Source organism: Dermacentor andersoni, chromosome 11, assembly GCF_023375885.2.
Source record: "Dermacentor andersoni chromosome 11, qqDerAnde1_hic_scaffold, whole genome shotgun sequence".
NCBI classification, from domain to species: domain Eukaryota; kingdom Metazoa; phylum Arthropoda; class Arachnida; order Ixodida; family Ixodidae; genus Dermacentor; species Dermacentor andersoni.
Window position 1 is genome coordinate 113,886,512 of NC_092824.1, and position 20,092 is coordinate 113,906,603.

The window sequence follows — 20,092 nt, forward strand, 5'->3', positions numbered from 1 at the left end:
TGTCCTTCTTGTGCCTGTTTTACTTGCGCTACGATGGCTATAGTAAGTGTTATACTACGTAGTTTTTTGTTCCGTTTGTCCACGATGGTACATCTCGACAGGTGTCGCAAGAGTTTAGAACCACCGTCAGTAACTGGTTGTGATGGTCTTCGCAGACCCTATAAGAAGTTTCTGTATTTGACGGTCAAAAACAACCAGTAGCATTGTTCGTTTAGCACACCTTTTATTGTTTTTTTATTAGATTCTTTTTTACGGCAAATATTTTGCAGCAATAAGAGCGAACGTCAGATGTCATCCTAGCACAATCAACGAACAGCGTTTTAACGGTACAGCAGTTAGCTCGAGCTGCTTATAAGCGTACGTCGTCGATGGAAATTGGCCGTCAACCGAACGCTAACACTCAATCGCGCACCTATTTGTCCATTAGGTCCTTGCTTGATTTGAACCGTTTCCAACACTAACTTTTTATGCACTCCACTTTGGATTTGGACCATTCGTTACATCAATTTGCGCTTACTAAGCACACGCTGAAGAAAAATATAAAAGGTGTGACAACTACAGTTGCTAAGAAATAACAATAAGCTTAAAAACTGTATGTACTATCGCTATATTTACATGCTATAGATGCTGTATTGCCACATGGACAGTGCCCGAGTTGATCAAGACCTGCAAAACAGGAAAAGGCACAAGCCTGAGAGTCTGTCAATTCAACACTCCAAGCCCTTTACAGCAGCTGCAAAAAAGCAGCACACACAATTTTGTCACAGCCTACAACATGAAGCAAGAAAGATAACACGAGAATTCGAACAGCCGAGGTTCCTGCAAGCTCTGAGTGGTGCCATGTGTCTCATAGTCTGTTCTGAGTGTAAAGGTTTGAATGAGCAAGCCATGCTTATTGCCTAGTGTTCCACTAGAGAAACATTAGTGACACATCACTACATCCTAGTTGTGTAGAAAATTTTGTTGAATGCTGCTTAGTTTGATTTTTGCTGTGTTATAGCAAAGCTTTAGCTGTGGAATGTCTTGTTATAAAAAAAATTTATAACCAAGAAAAAAAGAAAATGCATTTACTGCACAAGCACACCATGCACTGTACACATGCAATGTTCTGTGTCTTATTGATTTGTAGATGACTATCAGAATCCAGCCAGTAGGTAGGACAGGTGAATTAAGTGCAGACATCCGAAAATTAGCATTGTGAAGTAGCCTTCTCTATGCTATATAATCTAGGCGCTGCCGAGTTTTAGCTTGCTCATATATGTAATTACTGTCCAGAGTTCTGGGTTACTGGGCACACAAATGCAAGCAGCCAGGTTGGTGGCACCATCGTGTGGTGCCGAGTTTAACCAGGGAGGGGAGGGGAGGGACACAACAATTATGGCATTAACTAACCATATTCTATTTATCTACTGGTGTAAAGGGTCGGTGGCAACGCAATCGACAACATGTAGCTTTTTTTGTTTTATGTTGCTTTGACGAGAGCAGCCATGTAACACAAAAATGTGTCGTGCGTTGTTGTTGGACGAAGTGTTACAAGATCTCTAACAATTCTACAAAGAGTAATATGTATATGCATAAGCTAGAACGCTCACCCAGTATTTCCATAAATAGTACATGTATTTATGTACATGTATTATCATGTACATAAATAGTACATGATAAGATAACACTCCCCAAGTATTGCCTTGTTTGTAATGTATCACTTTTTACAGAAATACCATGTTACTGTAAACATGGATGCTGGTGTTTTGGCTAAGTCGCAGATGGTGCCAACCTTACCGTTGCTGATAAAATCTACACTTTTCATCTGGAACCGCTGCAGACGATGCTTAGTTCCTACTCATTCTGTATAAAACAGGTCAGCACTGCATCTAAACTTTGCATTAAATCAATTGCACCACTAGAGCATGACATGGCCGGCAACTTAGCAATAAGAGCCAGTTACAAGGCTGCCTTATTTACTCAACATTAAGTACAAGAGACAGCACAACCAGAAAGAAAAGAATACTAAATCAACGTCTTCTCTGACTCTTTCTTTATTTTTAAACAAAACAGGAACTGGAAACCAGCAGCCCTAACAACAAGGTGGTCTGCACTGTAGGGCTGATCACAGTGGTTCTGCTACACCCACAATGCTATTGTGAACACAGTTTTGCTGCTGTGGACTTTTTCACTGCCACAGCTTTTTAATTAAGATATTGCTGCAAAACATTTTTGGAGATGAAACATTTGCTATTTGACAGTTTTCCTATACAGCAGTTCCCTGTGCAGAGAGTTCTCCATATCATAATGGAATGGAAATTTGCAGGCATGTCTCTTGCATGAAACCAAAGCAAAAAGTGAGTTATGACAGCACTGTGCTTCATCCCAGTTTTTCGCAGCGAGCACTAGCCACATTGCCTTTCCATAAAGGACAGTGCTGCACCAGCATAGAGCACTGATCGTCGTGGACAACTGGTGCCTTCAACCTTGTTTTCTCTCTCTGCCATCACAACCAAACAGGAGCTGGAGTCCCGTGGTCCCAACAACACCGTGCTCTACGCCCAGCGTTACTACCCTGAGGGATACGTGCTCGGTGACCCCTTCCCAGTGCCCTCTGGAGGCCAGAACCCCCGCCCTCAGGGACTCCCTCAGCAGGCCCAGTATGAGCCTCAGCCCCAGCCACAGGCCCCACCAAGGCAGGCCTTCCGTGGACAGGCCACCCCTCGCGGACCCCCAGCCCAGTTCCAACCCCAGCAGTTCCAGTCACAGGCACCTCCACAGTACAGCTCCCAGGTACAGGCAACTTCAATGTATTACAGTCTATAGGCAAGCTATGGTTTTATAAACAGATGGACATGGTGCCAGCAAAAAAAGCCGGCAGGCAGCTACATTGACATTTCTACTTTACTTGACGATCCGTAGCAAGATGGCGATTCAGGCTATTTGGTTGATGCTCGTGTTGAAGGTTTTTTTTTTTTTTTTAATAATGACAAAACTAGGAGGGTAGAATAGAAGACCTGTCTCACTTCGGATTCTGTTTTGTTTTGTGCTCTACGGTCCAGTCTATGTCACTGCACTTCAAAATATATTCAAGCTTGACATTGCAGTTTGCTTGCAGCTTTTAATGACAATCTTTCTTAAATAATTTTTGCAAGCTCGCTTGTGTTGCTTTCCAAGAAAACTCAAGAAAGAGTTCGCCAAAATATCTTGCCTATGTTAAATATGACAGCAGCAAAGTTGCTTCTTCAGGATATCACTCTCTGCAGGTCGTCTACAGTTACCACATAAGAAACTATACCTTGAGCATCATCATTGATGCCTGCCTGTCTGTCCATTTGTAACAAACATGACTCGTTTCATGGCTTGACACTCCGTGCAGCCACACAAGAACCCGCAAACAAGTTCAGAGTCATTATGAGGAAACAGTGTGAAAAAAAAACGAGACAAGAAAGACTGACAGGACAGCACTTGCCCTCTCTGTCTTTCTTGTCTTGTTGTTTCTTGTTTTTTTTTTTTTTTACACTGTTTCCCCTTAATGAAGCCACACCAACATGCTCAAATTCAGAGCCTTTTAATGTTCACAGCCACCACCCATATAGCCTCAATTCTATCTGTTTTCCTACTTGTGCCTTTTCGAGATACTGCAGTTTGTTACATCTGCGTTTTTTGTCATAGCAAGATTGCAGTATAAAGTGCTTGTAAGAAAGCCCAGCCGACAGGAGCATTCGTCTCTGTGAATTACACTTTTTTTGAACATCGATCACTCTGTTGCTGAAGATCAGTGAAAACATGTTCATTTTTCCTCATGGCCACCAGCAGCCCGCCGCAGCTCCCGCACAGTTTGGAGGAGCCCAGCCCAGCCGAGGATCCAGTGGCAGCGGCTTTGGCTTTCCCCCAACACGCACCTACATAATCCCAGCTCCCAACAAGGCACCAGCATCCGACGCAAACCCCTCCTACCTCTACCGCCAGGGTGCGGCCTCCAATTCTGCCCAGTCCCATCAGAGTTCGGTCAAGTACGATGACGACTACTGAGAACCACAAGAACAGTGTGAGTCTATATAGACATCATGCATATGCATGTGTTTATGTGTTAGTGCATGTGTCCTGTCACAGGGAAACATGCTGGCATTGAGCACAACATACAATCCAATCAACTGACATAGCTGACCTAGGCTGCAAAGAGGAACCAATAGTCAAACCTTGTTATAATGAAGTCTCATCCGATGTGAAAATACCTTTGCTATATCTGATATTCATTATAAGCAATATTCATTACATGTTGAAAAAGATTAAGTGAGAAACATTTTAGATTTGTTACATCATGGTTCATCGGGTATATGATTTAGTTTTGAACATGCAATCACTACTATTTTACACCGAGGATAAAATATCCTACTGTTACCTTTGGATAAACAAGTAATGCTCAACAGAAATCTAATCTGTAAGGTCGATGTTGCATTACATGGAATAGCACCATGAAGGAAAGGAAAGACTTGAGAAACAGAAGAGTCTGGCTTGTCCACCCTCCTATCTATGCCACTGGTTATAAATTATGTCACTTAAAAAAAACTTAGCCGTTAACATTTGCAGCCAATGAGGGGATATGGTACCCATTGCCAAGGTACATTGTGACTACATGCTCAATAAGCATGTCCAAAAGCAGTGCATGCATGGAATCAGAAATGCTAATTTGTCCCCTACAGCACCTATCTATGGCTATCAATCCTTTCCTTGAACAAGGTGCAGCCGATTATGGTCTGTCATGCCAAACCTATTTTAGAGTGCAAAAAAAAAAAAAAAGAAGAATGGAGCTAAGAACTGTCCGGGTTGCTTATGCAGTATAGAAGGTTCAAGTAAGTCAAAAGATGGGCACCTTAGGGCAGAAAGCACATAGTGACCTCAACAGGAACAAGTGGTGTGCTGCATAGCTTGACTGCGGTTAACAGAAGTTTAGGACAAGATTAAAAAGATGTTTGGCAGCCCTTAACAGTTTCTTTAAGTCAGCACTCAATGTATATGAATAAATCTATGCACTCAAATTTCCTCTTTCCTCCTTCTCTAAAATTCTGTGTGAAAGTCATGAAAATTTTTGTACATCCTTACACGAAAAAAAAAAAAAAAAAACAAGTCTCACAAGAGAGACCAAAGCACTGCCACTTACAATGCATCTTTTCTGTCTTCTTTTCTCTGTTGTGTTCATGTTGCACTAAAAGACTTGTAATACGAGAACATGGTAAAAGCAGGAGCCAAAATTTTGACAAATGGACTTGTCCACTTGTTGAAAGGTTAAAAAAAAAATTAAATTATGGGGTTTTACGTGCCAAAACCACTTTCTGATTATGAGGCACGCCGTAGTGGAGGACTCCGGAAATTTCGACCACCTGGGGTTCTTTAACGTGCACCTAAATCTAGGTACACGGGTGTTTTCGCATATCGCCCCCATCGAAATGCGGCCGCCGTGGCCAGGATTCGATCCCGCGACCTCGTGCTCAGCAGCCTAACACCATTGTTGAAAGGTTGGCTCTCGCTTTCACTTTGTTCTCATTTTGCTCATGATCTTGAATTTCCATCTCCCGCCTTCCCCACGTTTTCCATAAAGGACTTGTAATCCCATTATGCCAAATTATCCACATTTCAACATGCCTTTACAAGTGTAAGTAAACGCTAGCAACATCACAGGCATTACTTAAGTACAAGGAAGTGGAAGCCTCTGCATAGAAAACTAAAAATAAGCATACGTCCTTTTGCAGCAATGCAACCTGAATGGAAGTGGCTTCTGAACCTCTCATCGTTTCATCACAAAGCTCCAGCCATGGCTTCCTTTGTGTCACTGGCAAGAAATAACCCAACAGGACAGTGCCGCAAGGGACCGCCCGGCACACATTTTGCAACATATCAAGGTCCCAGTGCTTGCAAAGACAAGGACTCTACACTGTCTAGCCAGCAGCTTTTTCTTTGTGTGTGTGTCTTCAGTGCAAGGCGACGGTCAGAGTCTGTCCTGCAGCGATGTAAGCTGACGCAAAGCCAAGACAAGCCACGTCCATCTGACTGAAGATCAGGGTCTGGCTATGAAAATGTGTTGTTTCATTTCTCCTCTTGTAGCTTGCTTTCCTCTCTGTTTGCACCAAGTGGACTGCCAGACACTGCTGCCGTGTTCATGCGGCACAGTGACTAATAATTTCCAGACATGCACATAGCACAGCACACAGCATTTCACACTGCTTTTGTTTGCAAGACAGAAAGCACGTGAGTGAAGTGAAAGCGGGGGGTCTTGCTGTGCATATAAAAAGCAGCAGTAATTATGTAACTCAGATACTCAAAAAATAGAACATGACATAAACATGAAAAGTTATAAAGGATTTCAGGGTCACATAAATGCAATGTAGTTAAACTAGCTTGAAAGAAAGATTTAAAAGAAATGCAGAATGCCACGTTCAGCGCAGAACGCCACTAGCATTATTGTAGATGTCACAGATATGAAGCCTAAAACACTGTAGCTTCATGGCATGCTTTTACAAGAGCACATTCACAGTCTTCAGCCTGCTCTGTCTGCAGGCCAAACAAAGTTGCGTGCACTGTTACTGCTAGTGAGAACGGATATATATGTATAAATACATACAATGTTTTTCATCATAAACAAGCGGAATATGTCTACTGGAATTGTACATTCTGGAACAAAATGATAGCGTGTTTTTTAAATAAAGTTGTGTTGTCACAATACTGGGTTTTTCGTCATGATTCAAAGGCTCAATATGTATAGACTACACAGGTAACAGCAGATCAAAGGCAAGTGACTACTCACATTATGCCGTCAACTCTTGACTTCCTCTTCATGAGAATCCTAGAAAGAAAAATACACGACCAGAAATTAAAGTCTGAAGTTGAAAGAAAGTGACATAATACAAAGAAATGCACAATCCCTTGTTTCTGGCATAATAATGCGGGAACTTAAAGGCACTTTTTCTGAAGTGCTTTTTAGCAATGCTATGGTATAACCACATGGTCCCTTTCATGATTCTTAACAATAATTCAAGGTGTAGTAGACAAGGCCCTCCTACAAAACAAGCAGTAAAACAACTCTAGGTAAAAGAATGCATGCTGCTACCCAGGTTGCAAGTCCTCAGTTTGGCACAAACCTACACATATCGCAATGCAGCGCTTACAGGGCGGTGATTTGGCAAAATTATCAACTTATGTGCAATAAAACAATTTGTTTGCAGAGTAAACGAACATAACTACATGAATAAACAAGAGATGGATAAGTATGTGTCTACCATGCTTAAACTGAACAAGTTGTATAACCAAGTCTACTTTTCATAGCTGCCTCAAGTGAGAAGCTATAAATGAAAATTACTTTTCGTATACTGTGTATGTTCACCAGATCCCACTACTGCACATGAAGCCACAAGCCTAGCCATGAACTGTTAGTAAGGAGGTGGAGTGGTTAACATAATAGTTAACGTCCCCCATGTTTTCTAAGGCTTGATATTCATATTCACTTGGTATGAACCCGATTAAAAAAGAAGAAAAAAAAGGGCTGAGCCCCTCGGATCAACTTATTCTTCTCGCAAATTCATAGACTACAAGTTCCATATAAGCTAAAAATTATTCCTGGCCACAGGAAACACAACAGAATATAACTCAGTTGTGACCTTCAATTAACATTTTCCTCTGCTCAATTCTTCTGGGATAAAAATGAGGTAGGTGCTGAACACTCTCGGATGACTAGCGAGCGAGTCTTAGCTAGGCCTCTGTGTAGGCCAAACGCTAACAAGTCACTGCAATGTGCCTCACAGGTGGGTAATGGCAGTTATTATCCCTGAGCGCCTGTGCGGAGCCTTAATGCAGTGCACAAACATCTTTGCTAAAGGTAAACAGAGAGAAATTATCTTTGTTGCTCGTGATGTGATGTGTCATGGCACCACGTCTCTGTACCTTGAAGCTTCAAAGGAGCACAACTCCTGGGTGAGTCACCGGTGGGTCACGACATACCAGAGAAATATGATGTGACCTACCGGTGGGTGACCATGCACAGGAGTCGAGACTCCGAAACTGCTACCCCAATGAATGTGTTAAGCTAAGAACAATAGCCATAGATTCCATGTTTCTGAATGTGGAGACGCACGCAGGCCAGAAGTGTGAGGTTCCACTGTCACATTAACTCTGGTGAAAAAAAAAAAAAAGATGTATGGATTTCCAGGAAATTGCGCCACTTCACTGAGCCCTGCAAATAGAAGATATTACAAAAAAATAAAAACTCCAGATATGAACTGAAACCGAAATTAACTAAACCATCTTTCTATTCAGTTCCTTTTCTGACAAATGATGACGACAACCATGCCTCAAAGTAAATTTTCATTTTGTCAGAAGATATATGCACCTCATTCTGGTATCAGGAAATACCTGGAATTATCCGAAATTGAGTGGCATGGGAATGATGGGAAGTACATGGATTTTTTGGTCTTCTTGATTGTGGATTCCTTTATTACGCTTCCTATGCCTTCATTGTCGTAAATTTCAGAGCAATGTATACATCTCAGTGCAGAAGACACTGCAAACACAAACAATCGCTACTAATTGCAACGATTCATGTTGTCGACGTTGCCAAATCAAAACGTGCTTAGTGTCTCAAGGCACTGACATAAGGGCGTATCGCATCGCTTGTTGACACATGCGTGTGTTGCTTAGTAGTTTCAATATGAGGCCTCTGTGCTCGAGGTACTGTGTTCGAATCCTGCAGTCGGACAATTGTAATAAAGTTTATTTAATTACTTACTGCACAGTACATTGTTGAAAATGAGTTGAAAGTCACGAAGCCGTTTGAAGCCAGAAGCACAAAGTTTAGGCAAATCCATGTACTTCCCATAATTCCCATGCTGGTACAACCGCTCCCATTGCAGCTCCCGTAGACACTAGCACCAGAGTTCCCTCTAGTAATTATTGCATGAAACTCTATGGGCCTTGGCACCTCACTTGGTATAACAGTAAACGAGGGATCCAAAACAACTGCGATTGTTCCGGAAATATATCTTTCACTATAATTCCTCCAGAGCTCATTAGAAAAATACTACTAGGAATCTTCATTTTACACTTTTGCTTGTTTACGTGTCCTTCCTGCCCGAGTCAATTTCATGTGGTTCCCGGTTTGCCAAGCAAAGGACAGATGTATATCACAGGTGTGCTGGTGAGATACACCTTATTTCATTTCTCTTTTGTGGGTTTACATGCCTTTATAGCGAATGGTTGGAATTATTAACGTTTGTACTGGTAAAAGTAGACCTGCCCCTCATTTGCATAGAAACGTTACCCACGCCCCCCGAAAAAAAAATCCTGGGTACGTGCCTGCTGCAGGCCCAATGTGTGAGCCCTTACAAGAAAATGCTTAAAATTTCCTCTGTTCGAGAGCACTGTTTGCTTCTTCTTTTATTTCATTCTTTCTTATGAGAAGAATTGCGTAACCATGTTTTTATATAGGCAATGTTTTGACCTTTTCGACCTTATCAAGAGTATTGTCTGTTTCTTGCTTTCTTTTTCTTTTTTTTTCATTTTCCCCTAGATTTGTTGATGTAAAGTCAGGCACACCTAAACCGAGGCTGCCCAGCCATGCACACAAACCAAGAACTTATGCAGACTGGGCTATTATCACTGTCTATTCTTTGTATTTGCTGATATAAACATTCTACATTCTAAGCACTTATCTGGAACTGGTATAAGTGAAGAACTAAGGACAAAACAGATAGCATTTTAGCACCATTAAGTTGTTAAGAATGAGGCTATGGATTCACATTTTGCGCTTTATGGTAGACAACAGTGCACAACAGAAACTAGATCTATACACAAACTACAAAACGATCACTGCAGTACTAGTCCAGCAAGTGTGGGATAACAGAAGCCTGCTACTTTCAACAGCTATGTTTGTACCCTATGAAGGATGAATGACAGGAAGATGTCGTAGACCACTGTGAGGCCACAAACATAAAGGAACCGGTAGCGTGGAGGTAAGAAGAAAAAGTTGAGAGCCTGTGCTGGAACGAAGCAGCCCCAATCAGCCTGCAAAGACACACAACGAAAGTTATTTCAGAACTGCTTCAACAAAGTGTTCCTTACAACTTGTGTGAATGCTGCAGGTGAAAATGACATAAGAACAATGCAAGCATCAGATTGAATTGCCAGTGAACTACACTAAATGCTACGTCTTAGATGTTTGATTAAAATGCAAACAACTGTATGAAATGTGTTTAGGTTCATGCTGTGCCAACTAAGAAATAAAGGAAAACAGCCACATATTAGACTGATTGAAGCCTGTCCCCCGCTACATAAACTATAATGTCAAGTACCAAGGCAAAACATCATTCACAGCCAGCTTACAAAGTGCGGTAAGGCTACGATATGGCACATTAACCACATTTAACTTTTTCCTAATGGAAGAAATGAGGCTGGTGTCAACGTTTTGAAAAAAGGACTGCTCTTCATCAGGGCCATCAGGGCAGCCCTGACAGGGACAAGCACCTGTGTCGAAACACTGGCTTTAGCCTCAGACATCCCATATTAAGGCACTTTTGATCACGTCAAGTTGAACATCTTCCTGTGACCCTCTGTCTTGTTTGAATTTCCTCTTTGATAGGCCAATTTCATCACCATCATCAGCCTGGTTATGCCCACTGCAGGGCAAAGGCCTCTCCCAAACTTCTCCAACTACCCCGGTCATGTACTAATGTGACCATGTTGTCCCTGCAAACTTCGTAATCTCATCCGCCCACCTGACATATATATATATATATTATTTAGAGAGTGAAGTAGGACTTATGCTGATAACTAAACTTTGTATCTGCACTGTCAAACTGGTAAAGAAAGACACAGTCTGCAATGTAACCTTCTTAACAGGAAGGCAATGAGAATGGCCTTTGAAATGACTATGCCATCAGGTTCTTCCAGAGAACTTATTAACAATGGCCTCCATGCGTTAGTTAGAAAATAGAAAAAAAGAATAAAAAAGCACGTAGTTAAAATTCTGTCGCAGAGGTGAACAGCTTACAAGGAAGCAGTTACAATCGAAACCAACCCTGCGTTGGGTTGTTGGCTGCCAATACGGTCGATCAATCACGATTGTCAAGGAAGCTACTCACGATGCAAAAAAGGACGATGTTTTTCTTGAATTCAGTGACGCTGTGCTGGAAGGGCTTGCTGTTCAGAAGACCCACGCCGACAAAAAGGACGAATGCAAGCGGAGGGCAGATGGCGAATTCGCATAGCAGCTTGCGTCCAACCATCCCTAGCGTCTTCCCAGGGAATTTGCGGTCTAGAAACGAGTACCACTTGTGACCGCAAACGCCGAATGTACCGCCGACAATCAGCATATTCTCTGCAAACAGAACCACACGTTTCGCTGATGCCTGGTTGGTTGCCAGTGCCCATTACTAACGTGCTAGTAAAGCGTTACTGAACTTTTTCCTCTCATTCAAGTATTGTTCTACATCAACTCAACTCATCACAAACACGTCGATGTTAAAGCATTAGGATCACAGTAAAGTATTTTCACTTATACGAATATCAGACCACAGCCATCCACAGCCTCGAATAATGCCTGAACGAAGTGGTGGAGTTGCAGTAGTATGCGGTATGCTAGACAGAATAATCGTGCGCTTACAAAAACGCAACCATTGTCCTGCAGTTGATCCAATCAGTAAACCCTTTGCTCTTTCTTTTTCATAATATATCAGCACTACAAGCGCTAGATCATCATTAAATGGAAACGACTTCTGCTACATCCAAAACCGCAGTCGCTCCAGTTGGCTAGCAGCCGACGATCCACTACCACCGCTTGCATCAACTTACTTGATCTCTTCGTGTCAAGTTCTTTCTCTTTTCCAGCGTAGATTTCGTAGCTCTGTTGCATCGTGTCACCGACCATCATGAAGCCTGTGCCGAGAACGACGTTAGTAACAAACAGGTGCTTGGTAAATAGTGTGGTTACTGCCGCCTTGAGCTTTGAGAACGCAGTCATGTCTTTTCGCAGGGGTTTGGCAAAGGCACGGAAAGCAGCAACCACACACGAATTAAGGTATTAACGCTAAGCACACAAGTAGATGATGCATGTTGAAGCCTTGTTAAAATTACAACAATCGTCTTGTGCAACACAACCTTGAACCAACCACACCGGTGTTTGCGAAACGTGCTTATCACCCATAACACCGGAAGCGGAATTGAAATGCATACCTATATTGATACGTAAGTGCGCATGCGTGAGAAGTGGCGCAAAAATTTAAACATGTCAAGTGATGTTGCAAACGCTAACCAGAAATTTCATACATGTTAAAAGTAATCTAATAATTGAAACATTCAGTTTGGACGATGCACATGTAACACATGACAAGGTGTGAATTAAAGTGTTTATTCTCTTTCTCGAGGCCACTATGAAAAGCCTTCAGAAAAGGTCATTCATCAAATTTATTTTTATTTTTATTTATGAATACTGCGATCTTGTACACAAGATCATAGCAGGTGGGAAACATTGTGTTAAGATACAGAATTACAGACACAAAGAAAACAAAATTGCACATAGAATTTCAACAAGAGAATACAGCGACAAGGTCAATTAACAACAATCAATTCAAATGCTCTTGAAATGAATGTAATGATGTCTGTCTGACAACATCATCCGTGAGGTTATTCCAATCACTGATGGTCCTTGGAAAAAAGGAATATTTAAAACAATTAACTCGCGGATTTAATGGTGTTATAGAAAGAGAATGGCGATTTCTAGTTTGGTACCCCGAGGAATAGGTAAGGATATTGGAGGTGTCAACTTTGAGATTATTATTAATTAATTGATAGAAAAACTTTAGGCGACATATGCGATTTCTGTTAGGAATAGAGGGTAAACCGCTTTTTTTGAGGAGGTCACTGACTGATGCTCGCCCGTAAGTGTTATATATAAACCTTACTCCTTTCTTTTGGATTCTTTCAAGTTTATTTATGTTTACCTTTGTAAAAGGGTCCCAGATAATTACTGCATATTCTAAGATTGGTCTAATAATAGTGTTGTAGGCAAGGAGGCGTGTAGCAGGGGTCGCTAGCTTAAGCGAGCGTCGTAAGAAAAAAAAGCTTTCGGAGAGCGGTTGCTGAAACATAGTCGACATGCCTGGTCCAAGAAAGGTTATCAGAGATCCATAGACCTAGATACTTATATTCTGTGACTTCATGAAGAAAATTATTATTAGCAGTGTAGTAATATAGGAGAGGGATATTTTTAAGTGTTATCCTCATAAATACGGTTTTTTCAAAGTTAATTGACATTTGCCACTTCTCACACCAAGAAACTATTTTTGCAAAATCATTATTCAGGCTAATTTGATCATCAGTCGAACTTATTTTCTCATACAGCACGCAGTCGTCCGCATATAACTTAACACGTACTGACAGGTTTTTAACAATGTCATTAATAAACAATAAAAACAGTAGGGGGCCGAGGACGGATCCCTGGGGAACACCAGAATCGACAGGAACGTAATTGGAGCAAGTTCTATGCAGTTCGACAAAGTGACGGCGATCAGATAGGTACGATTGTATCCATGTTAATATCTGTTTATTATTTATAATAAAACTGAGTTTGTGAAGTAGTTTCTTGTGCGAAACCTTATCGAAAGCTTTTCGAAAGTCCATAAAGATAACATCAGTTTGTTTTCCTTCGTTGATTGCTGTCGCAAAATCATGGATTGTTTCGACCAGTTGAGTGCATGTGGAATACCCTCGCCTGAACCCGTGTTGAACAGCTGCCAGTACATTATGCTCGTCGAGGAAATTAGTTAGATGCTTATGAATGATGTGTTCCAATAATTTGCACGTTGTCGAAGTTAATGAAATAGGGCGATAATTTTCAATACACGTCTTCTCTCCACTTTTATGCAAAGGCTTAATTCTAGCAGTTTTCCAATCACACGGTAGAACACCTTCTTTTAATGATCGAGTGAATAGGACGCACAAATACTTTGAACACCACTCTGCATACTGTTTAAGGAAGGCATTCGGTATATCATCTGGTCCAGGTGATTTCTTAATATCCAGTTTTAATAATAGATTAAAAACACCCTCTTCAGAAATTATAACATCAGGCATGGAAGGAAGAGACATGCTAAAGGGTGGGAGACGCCCGTCATCTTTCGTGAAAACTTTCTTAAAGGTGTTATTAAATGCTGCTGAAACCTGGACATTGTCACTTACATATTGTCCATTTATAATGAATGCATCGGTAGAACGAGAAACTGGTGCAATTGACCGCCAAAACTTTTCAGGTGCAGTTTTTATAAAATCCGGAAGTTGTTTATTGTAGTATTTTTCTTTATCTTTCAGAATGCACTGTTTTAATTTCTCTGAAACTTCATGAATTTTTGCCTCTAAAAAGGCTGAGCTTGATGTTTTTATTCTTTTCTTTAATCGCTTTAGCTTGCGCTGCAATTGCAAAGTTTCTCGCGTAATCCAAGGATTGTGATTGTCTGACTTCTTGCATATCACTGGTACAAAACGCTGAATGCAGTCACGAACAATGTTTTTGAAAACAAGCCACAGGTCATCCACGCTACAAGTGCTGTGCAGAAAATTATAATAATGAAGATCTAAGATATCAATAATCGATTCATTGTCAGCACGGGCAAAATTCGGAAAGTGTCGGATATCACCCCTTCGGTCCAATAATATGTCTTCTATTACCAAGATTACGGCTTGATGATCAGAAATACCGGCCACTACATTACATGAAAGGTTTTCTTTGATATTGCCTCGTACCAAGAATAAATCCAATATTGATGAAGAATCTTGTTGGATTCTAGTAGGGTTCTTCACAATTTGTAAGAGATCGAAATGAAACATGATATCAAGCAGAGCATCTCCTACAGCGTGGGGAGATTGAACAGAAAAAGTATCCCAGTTTATGTTTGGCAAGTTAAAATCTCCAGCTAAAATTAACTTATCGTCTGGTTTCGTGTAGCAATAAAGATATTTCTTAACTTCATCTAAGACGGCTACAGAGGAACCGGGAGGCCTATAAATAGCACCAAGGATATATCGGAAATTGTTAGCATATACTTTACAAAAGACAGCTTCAACTGTAGCAACATCAGGCAGTTTTAAAATCTGAAATGTGCTTTTGAACAGTATAGCCACTCCGCCACCTCTTCTGTCGCGGTCCTTCCGAAAGACTTTATAGTTTCTTGGCACAAACTCGGAATCAAATATTTCTTCATCTAACCATGTCTCTGTTAGCACAGCTATGTCCGGATTATGCGTTAACAGCATACCTTCCAGATGGGAGACTTTGTTCACAACGCTACGACAATTAATACTAATTATTGTTAATGTCCTCCTATTTTCCTTTTGTGGTCATTTCTTTCTTTCAGAAATTTTGTAGCGAGCATTGTTCGCTGAGTCCCAAGCAAACATCGTACCATCTACACACAGCTTGTTAAAAAAAAGCTTGACCTTAGCTCCGTTCGATCTCTCTTCCGCTGAGCTCTCCCACAACTTCTTTCTAATATTTCGAACGGCGAAAGAAAAGTCTTCCGTGATAGAAAATTCTGTTCCCTTGAGCTTATAGCAAGCTTTTAGGACGGAACCCTTTTCGCGGTAGTCTAAAAACTTAATGATTACTGGGCGACCATTCTTGCTCTTTCTTCCAAGCCTGTGGCATCTCTCTATGCCTTTAACAGTAACATCTAGTTTTTCTTGGAACAGCCTCTCGTTCACCTTCGTGATAAGAGATTCAGCAGTTTCATCGCTCTCTTCTTTTATTCCGAAAATAATCAAGTTATTCCTCCGGCTCCTGTTTTCTAGTTCATCAACCTTGTCTTGCAGGTATGTCACTTTATCTTCCAGCTCAGTCGTTGTTGATTTTAACTCGCAAATTCGCTCTTTTATTTCATTCAAGGACGCCATCTGAACCTCTAACAACTTCATCTAAATAAATGAATGCATACAGAAAAATCCACAATGAATGGGTTTTCCTCAGTTGTCGAACAACCTCTCCTCTACTTCACAAATTTATAGTAGCTAACGATGGATAAAATTGGAAACGGCTAATGAGTGTCAGCATCAGCATTGAAACAAATTACTAGATAAGGCTACGTGCCATGAAAATTGTTTCCGCTCGCATGCACAAACTGCGACTCTTAAGGTACAACAATTTCAACAATGAAATGTGCAAAAACTTTATACAGCCAAAATGAAAATGACACAGAAGAAGAGACATTCTCCCTTTCTTGGAAATTTGTTTTGCAGTTCAGGCAGGCTGATGGTAAAGACCGGTTAAGGAAATAGTTTGGAACCTCTGCTCCACCACGACGTTTCATTTGCTGAAAAGGAAAACAAAAGAAAAATATCTGTACAATGAAATTTTTAGACCTACATGTAAACGCATATCAACATGTTGAAACCACTACATGTATCGACACACTACTGTCAGCATTACGACAAAGCAGACGTTGGTTATTGGGTGAAAGAAAATGACGATTGTAAAGACAGACTTCTAAATAGAGTTTTATTTATGCTTCTAACTATGAAAATATAAAAGAGTGAATACTTTCTTTTCCAGAATATTTAGCTCAGTCCAGCTAAATGTGTAATCGCCTCTTCTTAAACTTGAAAAACTGACGTATGAACACGTTTTTCTACCGTTTTGTGTTGCTTTTGCAATATATTTCCATTTCTCCGTTTCTTTGTCAACAAGATACTTCAGACTGGCCTCTTTTTTAATTAATGACTTTCTGCTTGTATGATGACTTTCCTTATGCAATGTTGAACTTTATGTTGTTACGTAAGGTTGTTAAACTCTGTAGGAATGTTAGTTTGTTCAATCTTTATATCCTGCCTGATCCAGTGTTTTGTACATGGCTCTGTCAAGCTAGAGACAGATAGGTTTTACTGTGGGCCCCATGCATATTATGTTCATATCTCGTAACGAAATAAATATTTAACTGAATTGAAAAACATTGAAATTGGTTTAGCATCCTGAAACTGTACAGTGGGTAATGAGGGAAGCTGTAGTGGAGGGCTCCAGAAAAATATTGACCACCGAGGTTCTTCAATGTGCACTTATATCAAAGTAGATGGAACATTCTTGTATTTTGACTCCATTGATGTATCAAATAACAGTGGAGTTATGTTAAAGTATGGCTAATTCAGCATTTCCTCCCAAAGACTGAAAATACAAAAATAGGAATACTAGCTGGAATTATATTTATAAACCCAGTTTATGGAGCAAGAATTGTTGGTAATCAAAGGTATAAGAGCACCAATAGAAAAGGGTGCAAGAAAATGAATTACTTCCATTGATTCCACACTAAGTGATGCCATATTTTGTTTCATTTGATTGTGCTTCAAAGGTACCTATGCACACTAAACATATCACTTGATTCAAACTTAATATATCAAATGAAAATGTCCGACTGGTTTAGCTGAATTATTCTCCAATTCTTATTTATAACCAGTTAATACCATAAGAAGTCAGCCTTAAACCAACTATACAAGTTGGCAACAGGACAATAAACCAGTTCAAGTGGTCAATTTTCATCTGGGATGTCTGGAACCAATTTTTCATGTCCCACAGAGGTCAAATTAGGAAACATTTGATTAACACTGAAAAATAAACAGCTTTGAACTTCTGTTACATAAAAGAAGCACTGAACGCTTTGTTTATTTAAGAAAAAAGATATCACAAATACAGATACTGCAAGCATAAATTAAATAATTACATTTAGTCAGTATGAAAATAATTGAAATCCCATCTTTTCACCGAAGACTACGTGAGAGCTTGTGTCTTTCACTAGCTCTTAATCCCACATGAAGGTACTAACCAGTTTTAACCAGAATCAACAAGTCTCGCGTTAGTAAAAGTCCCAATTTGGACCGTTTGGAGCCAGCAGAAGCCAGCTGGAGCTAAGTTTTTTACCCCGAGTTTCAAATTTTGTCTACAAGTCTCCATCCAGCTTTAACAAAGACCAATATATTTTGTATTTATAGAACAAACTTCTCAGAAGCAAAAAGATCAAAACTGGAGAAACTGACCTATATAGCACATTGAATGTGCTTGTTTTGTCTACATTAGGAGCTGGAACTCCAGCGACACCGTCAAACCTCATTATAGCGAAGTCGCATCCAACACGAAAATGCCTTCGTTATAGTCAATATTTGCTACAAGCATACAGTACTCATCACATGCTAGCATCGTCAAGAAGCGTAATTTAATAAATTTATTATGTTCATGCTCGTTACATTGAGGTTCGACAGTATCTTGTATATTTATTGCTTGTATACCTAGTCGATGGGCTGCATGTATATTAGCCATTGGTGAAGGGTTGCTTGACTTGGAAGGTGGCCAGCCGAAGTGTTCACCTAGCAAAAGAATAAATGCAGGTGTACGTTTTACAGGAAGTCTTTTGGAACCAAGTACTGAGACAAGCTCATTGAATCCATTTTGTAATAGTATACACATTCTTCATCTGATAATGGGTCAGGGCTGCAGAGAGCCCACAGCTCAAATACAAGCTCTAGAATAGAGCCACCCACAACAGACTAATAGTGCGATTGCTTGCTCAGGCCTCAGGCCAGGAAAGTTTAATACAGCCAACTTTCATTAATTTGACCTTGACGTGACAGACGAAATTAATGAAATTATCTGGCAGGCCGACTTAAATAATAGGCAGAAATAATATGCCCAAATGCACCGCTGCTTCATTTGTTTTATTTTAACACACCCCAAATCTAATGTGCACCCCTGCTGTATTTATAGGTTAGGTTAGGCTAGGTTAGAAATGACATTAGAGCTCCTAAACAACACAGAAATTTATTGTGTATCCGATTTTTGATGACAAATATGTAGCATGCCTCCAATTCTGGCAATTGGAAAAAGGTGAAACCAGCAAAGCTTATTTTCACAAAATGAAAATTTATTTACACTTAATGTCTATTGTCGTCCCTCTCAAACAGCAGTTTATCGCCGTTTATGAACAACATGTCATCCTCTGTAAGGCCCACTATGCATTTATATTCCGGATTTATCATACGACTCCTTACCAATCACACACATGCACACGCACACACACACACACACAAAAAGAAATGGCATCCACACCTAGACTCATCATTTCACTAGTATGCCCTGTGACACATGCTACTCTGCATGCCAAGAACAACCACAATACTTCGTAGCAGTTAGCTTAACACATACTAAATTAGCTGACCTTCTGTACGAGCTTTCGTAATCAAAGGCTATGAATACTGCATTCTGGTTCTGCCACTGTCTTGTGATGACAATGGCTCTGACATAGGCTGTTGCAAATGCAGTTTCGTATCCGATTGCATCGTGCAGGCTATTTTCTGGCCAATTTTCTTTCTTGGGAAAAAAAACGCATGCACTGGAAACGGGTAAATGTTTATCGGTGGAACACAGGCCAAAAGAAAGCGTTTTTGGCTGGGGATTACGTCCTCAATGCATCCAGACCCCTGGCACAGTCAAGGCTCTGCAGCCACTGGAGCGAGGAGCGGGGTCAGAATTTGGGTCAGGCACGCTCATGCCGACTAGTCAAGCTCAAATTCTCCAGTAGGGGCAAGTTTCAAGATTGAAATAATCAAAGTTCTGGCGTTTAAAATGTACAAGTCCTGGCTGAGACTGTCGTGAGACTGTCATCTTGGATCAAATTAAATAAAATATTAAATTAGCCAGTGTAGATTTAATAAAGCCTACAGTAGTGATAACAGCCTCTCAATACCACCTATCTCCATGTATATACAGCTTATGAGAGCCATTTGGCACAGTGCAAGAAGCTAGTTTATGGCGATGACATTACAAAAAAAGCAAGTATATTATGTTTGGTACACAAACACTAAAAAAAGTTTGCACCCTTTCAAACTTACCCTGTCCCAAAACTATAATCGTAATTTATGTGTGCCTTTCTTTTCATTGTGAAGACCAGATAACCTTAAACAGTGCAATTGAAAGTATAACACAATAGCATCAAACATGGCAGATTGTGATTAACACACAAAAAGAGTGTATGTATGACAGTGATGGATAAAAGAGTACCCATGAACTTACCATATTATCTAGGACTGATGTTAG

General features: G+C 40.4%; 3 protein-coding genes across 6 annotated transcripts in view; 1 reads left to right on the forward strand and 2 right to left on the reverse strand.

Moving 5' to 3' along the window:
• LOC126539521 (uncharacterized) overlaps positions 1-6,703 on the forward strand; it is a 37,438-nt gene extending 30,735 nt beyond the window's left edge. For 3 of the 4 annotated variants that reach the window (XM_050186390.3, XM_050186389.3, XM_055075447.2), the window contains exons 5-7: positions 2,503-2,775; positions 3,799-4,033; positions 5,736-6,703. In XM_050186390.3, coding sequence (XP_050042347.1) covers positions 2,503-2,775; positions 3,799-4,017 — 492 coding nt within the window. In that variant the 3' untranslated portion in view covers positions 4,018-4,033; positions 5,736-6,703. The remainder of the gene's footprint in view (positions 1-2,502; positions 2,776-3,798; positions 4,034-5,735) is intronic. The other variant, XM_055075448.2, reaches the window with a different exon arrangement.
• On the reverse strand, positions 204-12,192 carry LOC126539523 (mpv17-like protein 2). The gene is made up of 5 exons (XM_050186392.3): positions 11,821-12,192; positions 11,112-11,347; positions 9,907-10,035; positions 6,788-6,826; positions 204-666 (listed from the first exon to the last, which is right to left on the reverse strand). Exons 1-4 carry the CDS (start codon positions 11,987-11,989, stop codon positions 6,797-6,799), a joined length of 564 nt encoding a protein of 187 aa, XP_050042349.1. The 5' UTR covers positions 11,990-12,192; the 3' UTR covers positions 204-666; positions 6,788-6,796.
• A 3,976-nt stretch (positions 12,193-16,168) lies between these two features.
• Positions 16,169-20,092, reverse strand: part of LOC126539524 (transmembrane protein 8B-like) — a 45,352-nt gene continuing 41,428 nt past the window's right edge. Inside the window, exons 13-14 of the mRNA XM_050186394.2 lie at positions 18,289-18,366; positions 16,169-16,328 (exon numbers count right to left, since the gene is read on the reverse strand). Of these exons, the coding sequence (XP_050042351.1) occupies positions 16,282-16,328; positions 18,289-18,366 (125 nt within the window). The 3' untranslated portion in view covers positions 16,169-16,281. The remainder of the gene's footprint in view (positions 16,329-18,288; positions 18,367-20,092) is intronic.

Coding starts and splice junctions, on each gene's coding strand:
- LOC126539523 (XM_050186392.3), bottom strand. CDS start 11,989: ATGACTGCGTTCTCAAAGCTCAAGGCGGCAGTAACCACACTATTTACC. Junction 10,036..11,111: donor ACATCGTCCTTTTTTGCATC/GTGAGTAGCTTC, acceptor GTGTCTTTGCAG/GCTGATTGGGGCTGCTTCGT. Junction 6,827..9,906: donor TGTCATTCATCCTTCATAGG/GTACAAACATAG, acceptor TTTTCTTTCTAG/GATTCTCATGAAGAGGAAGT.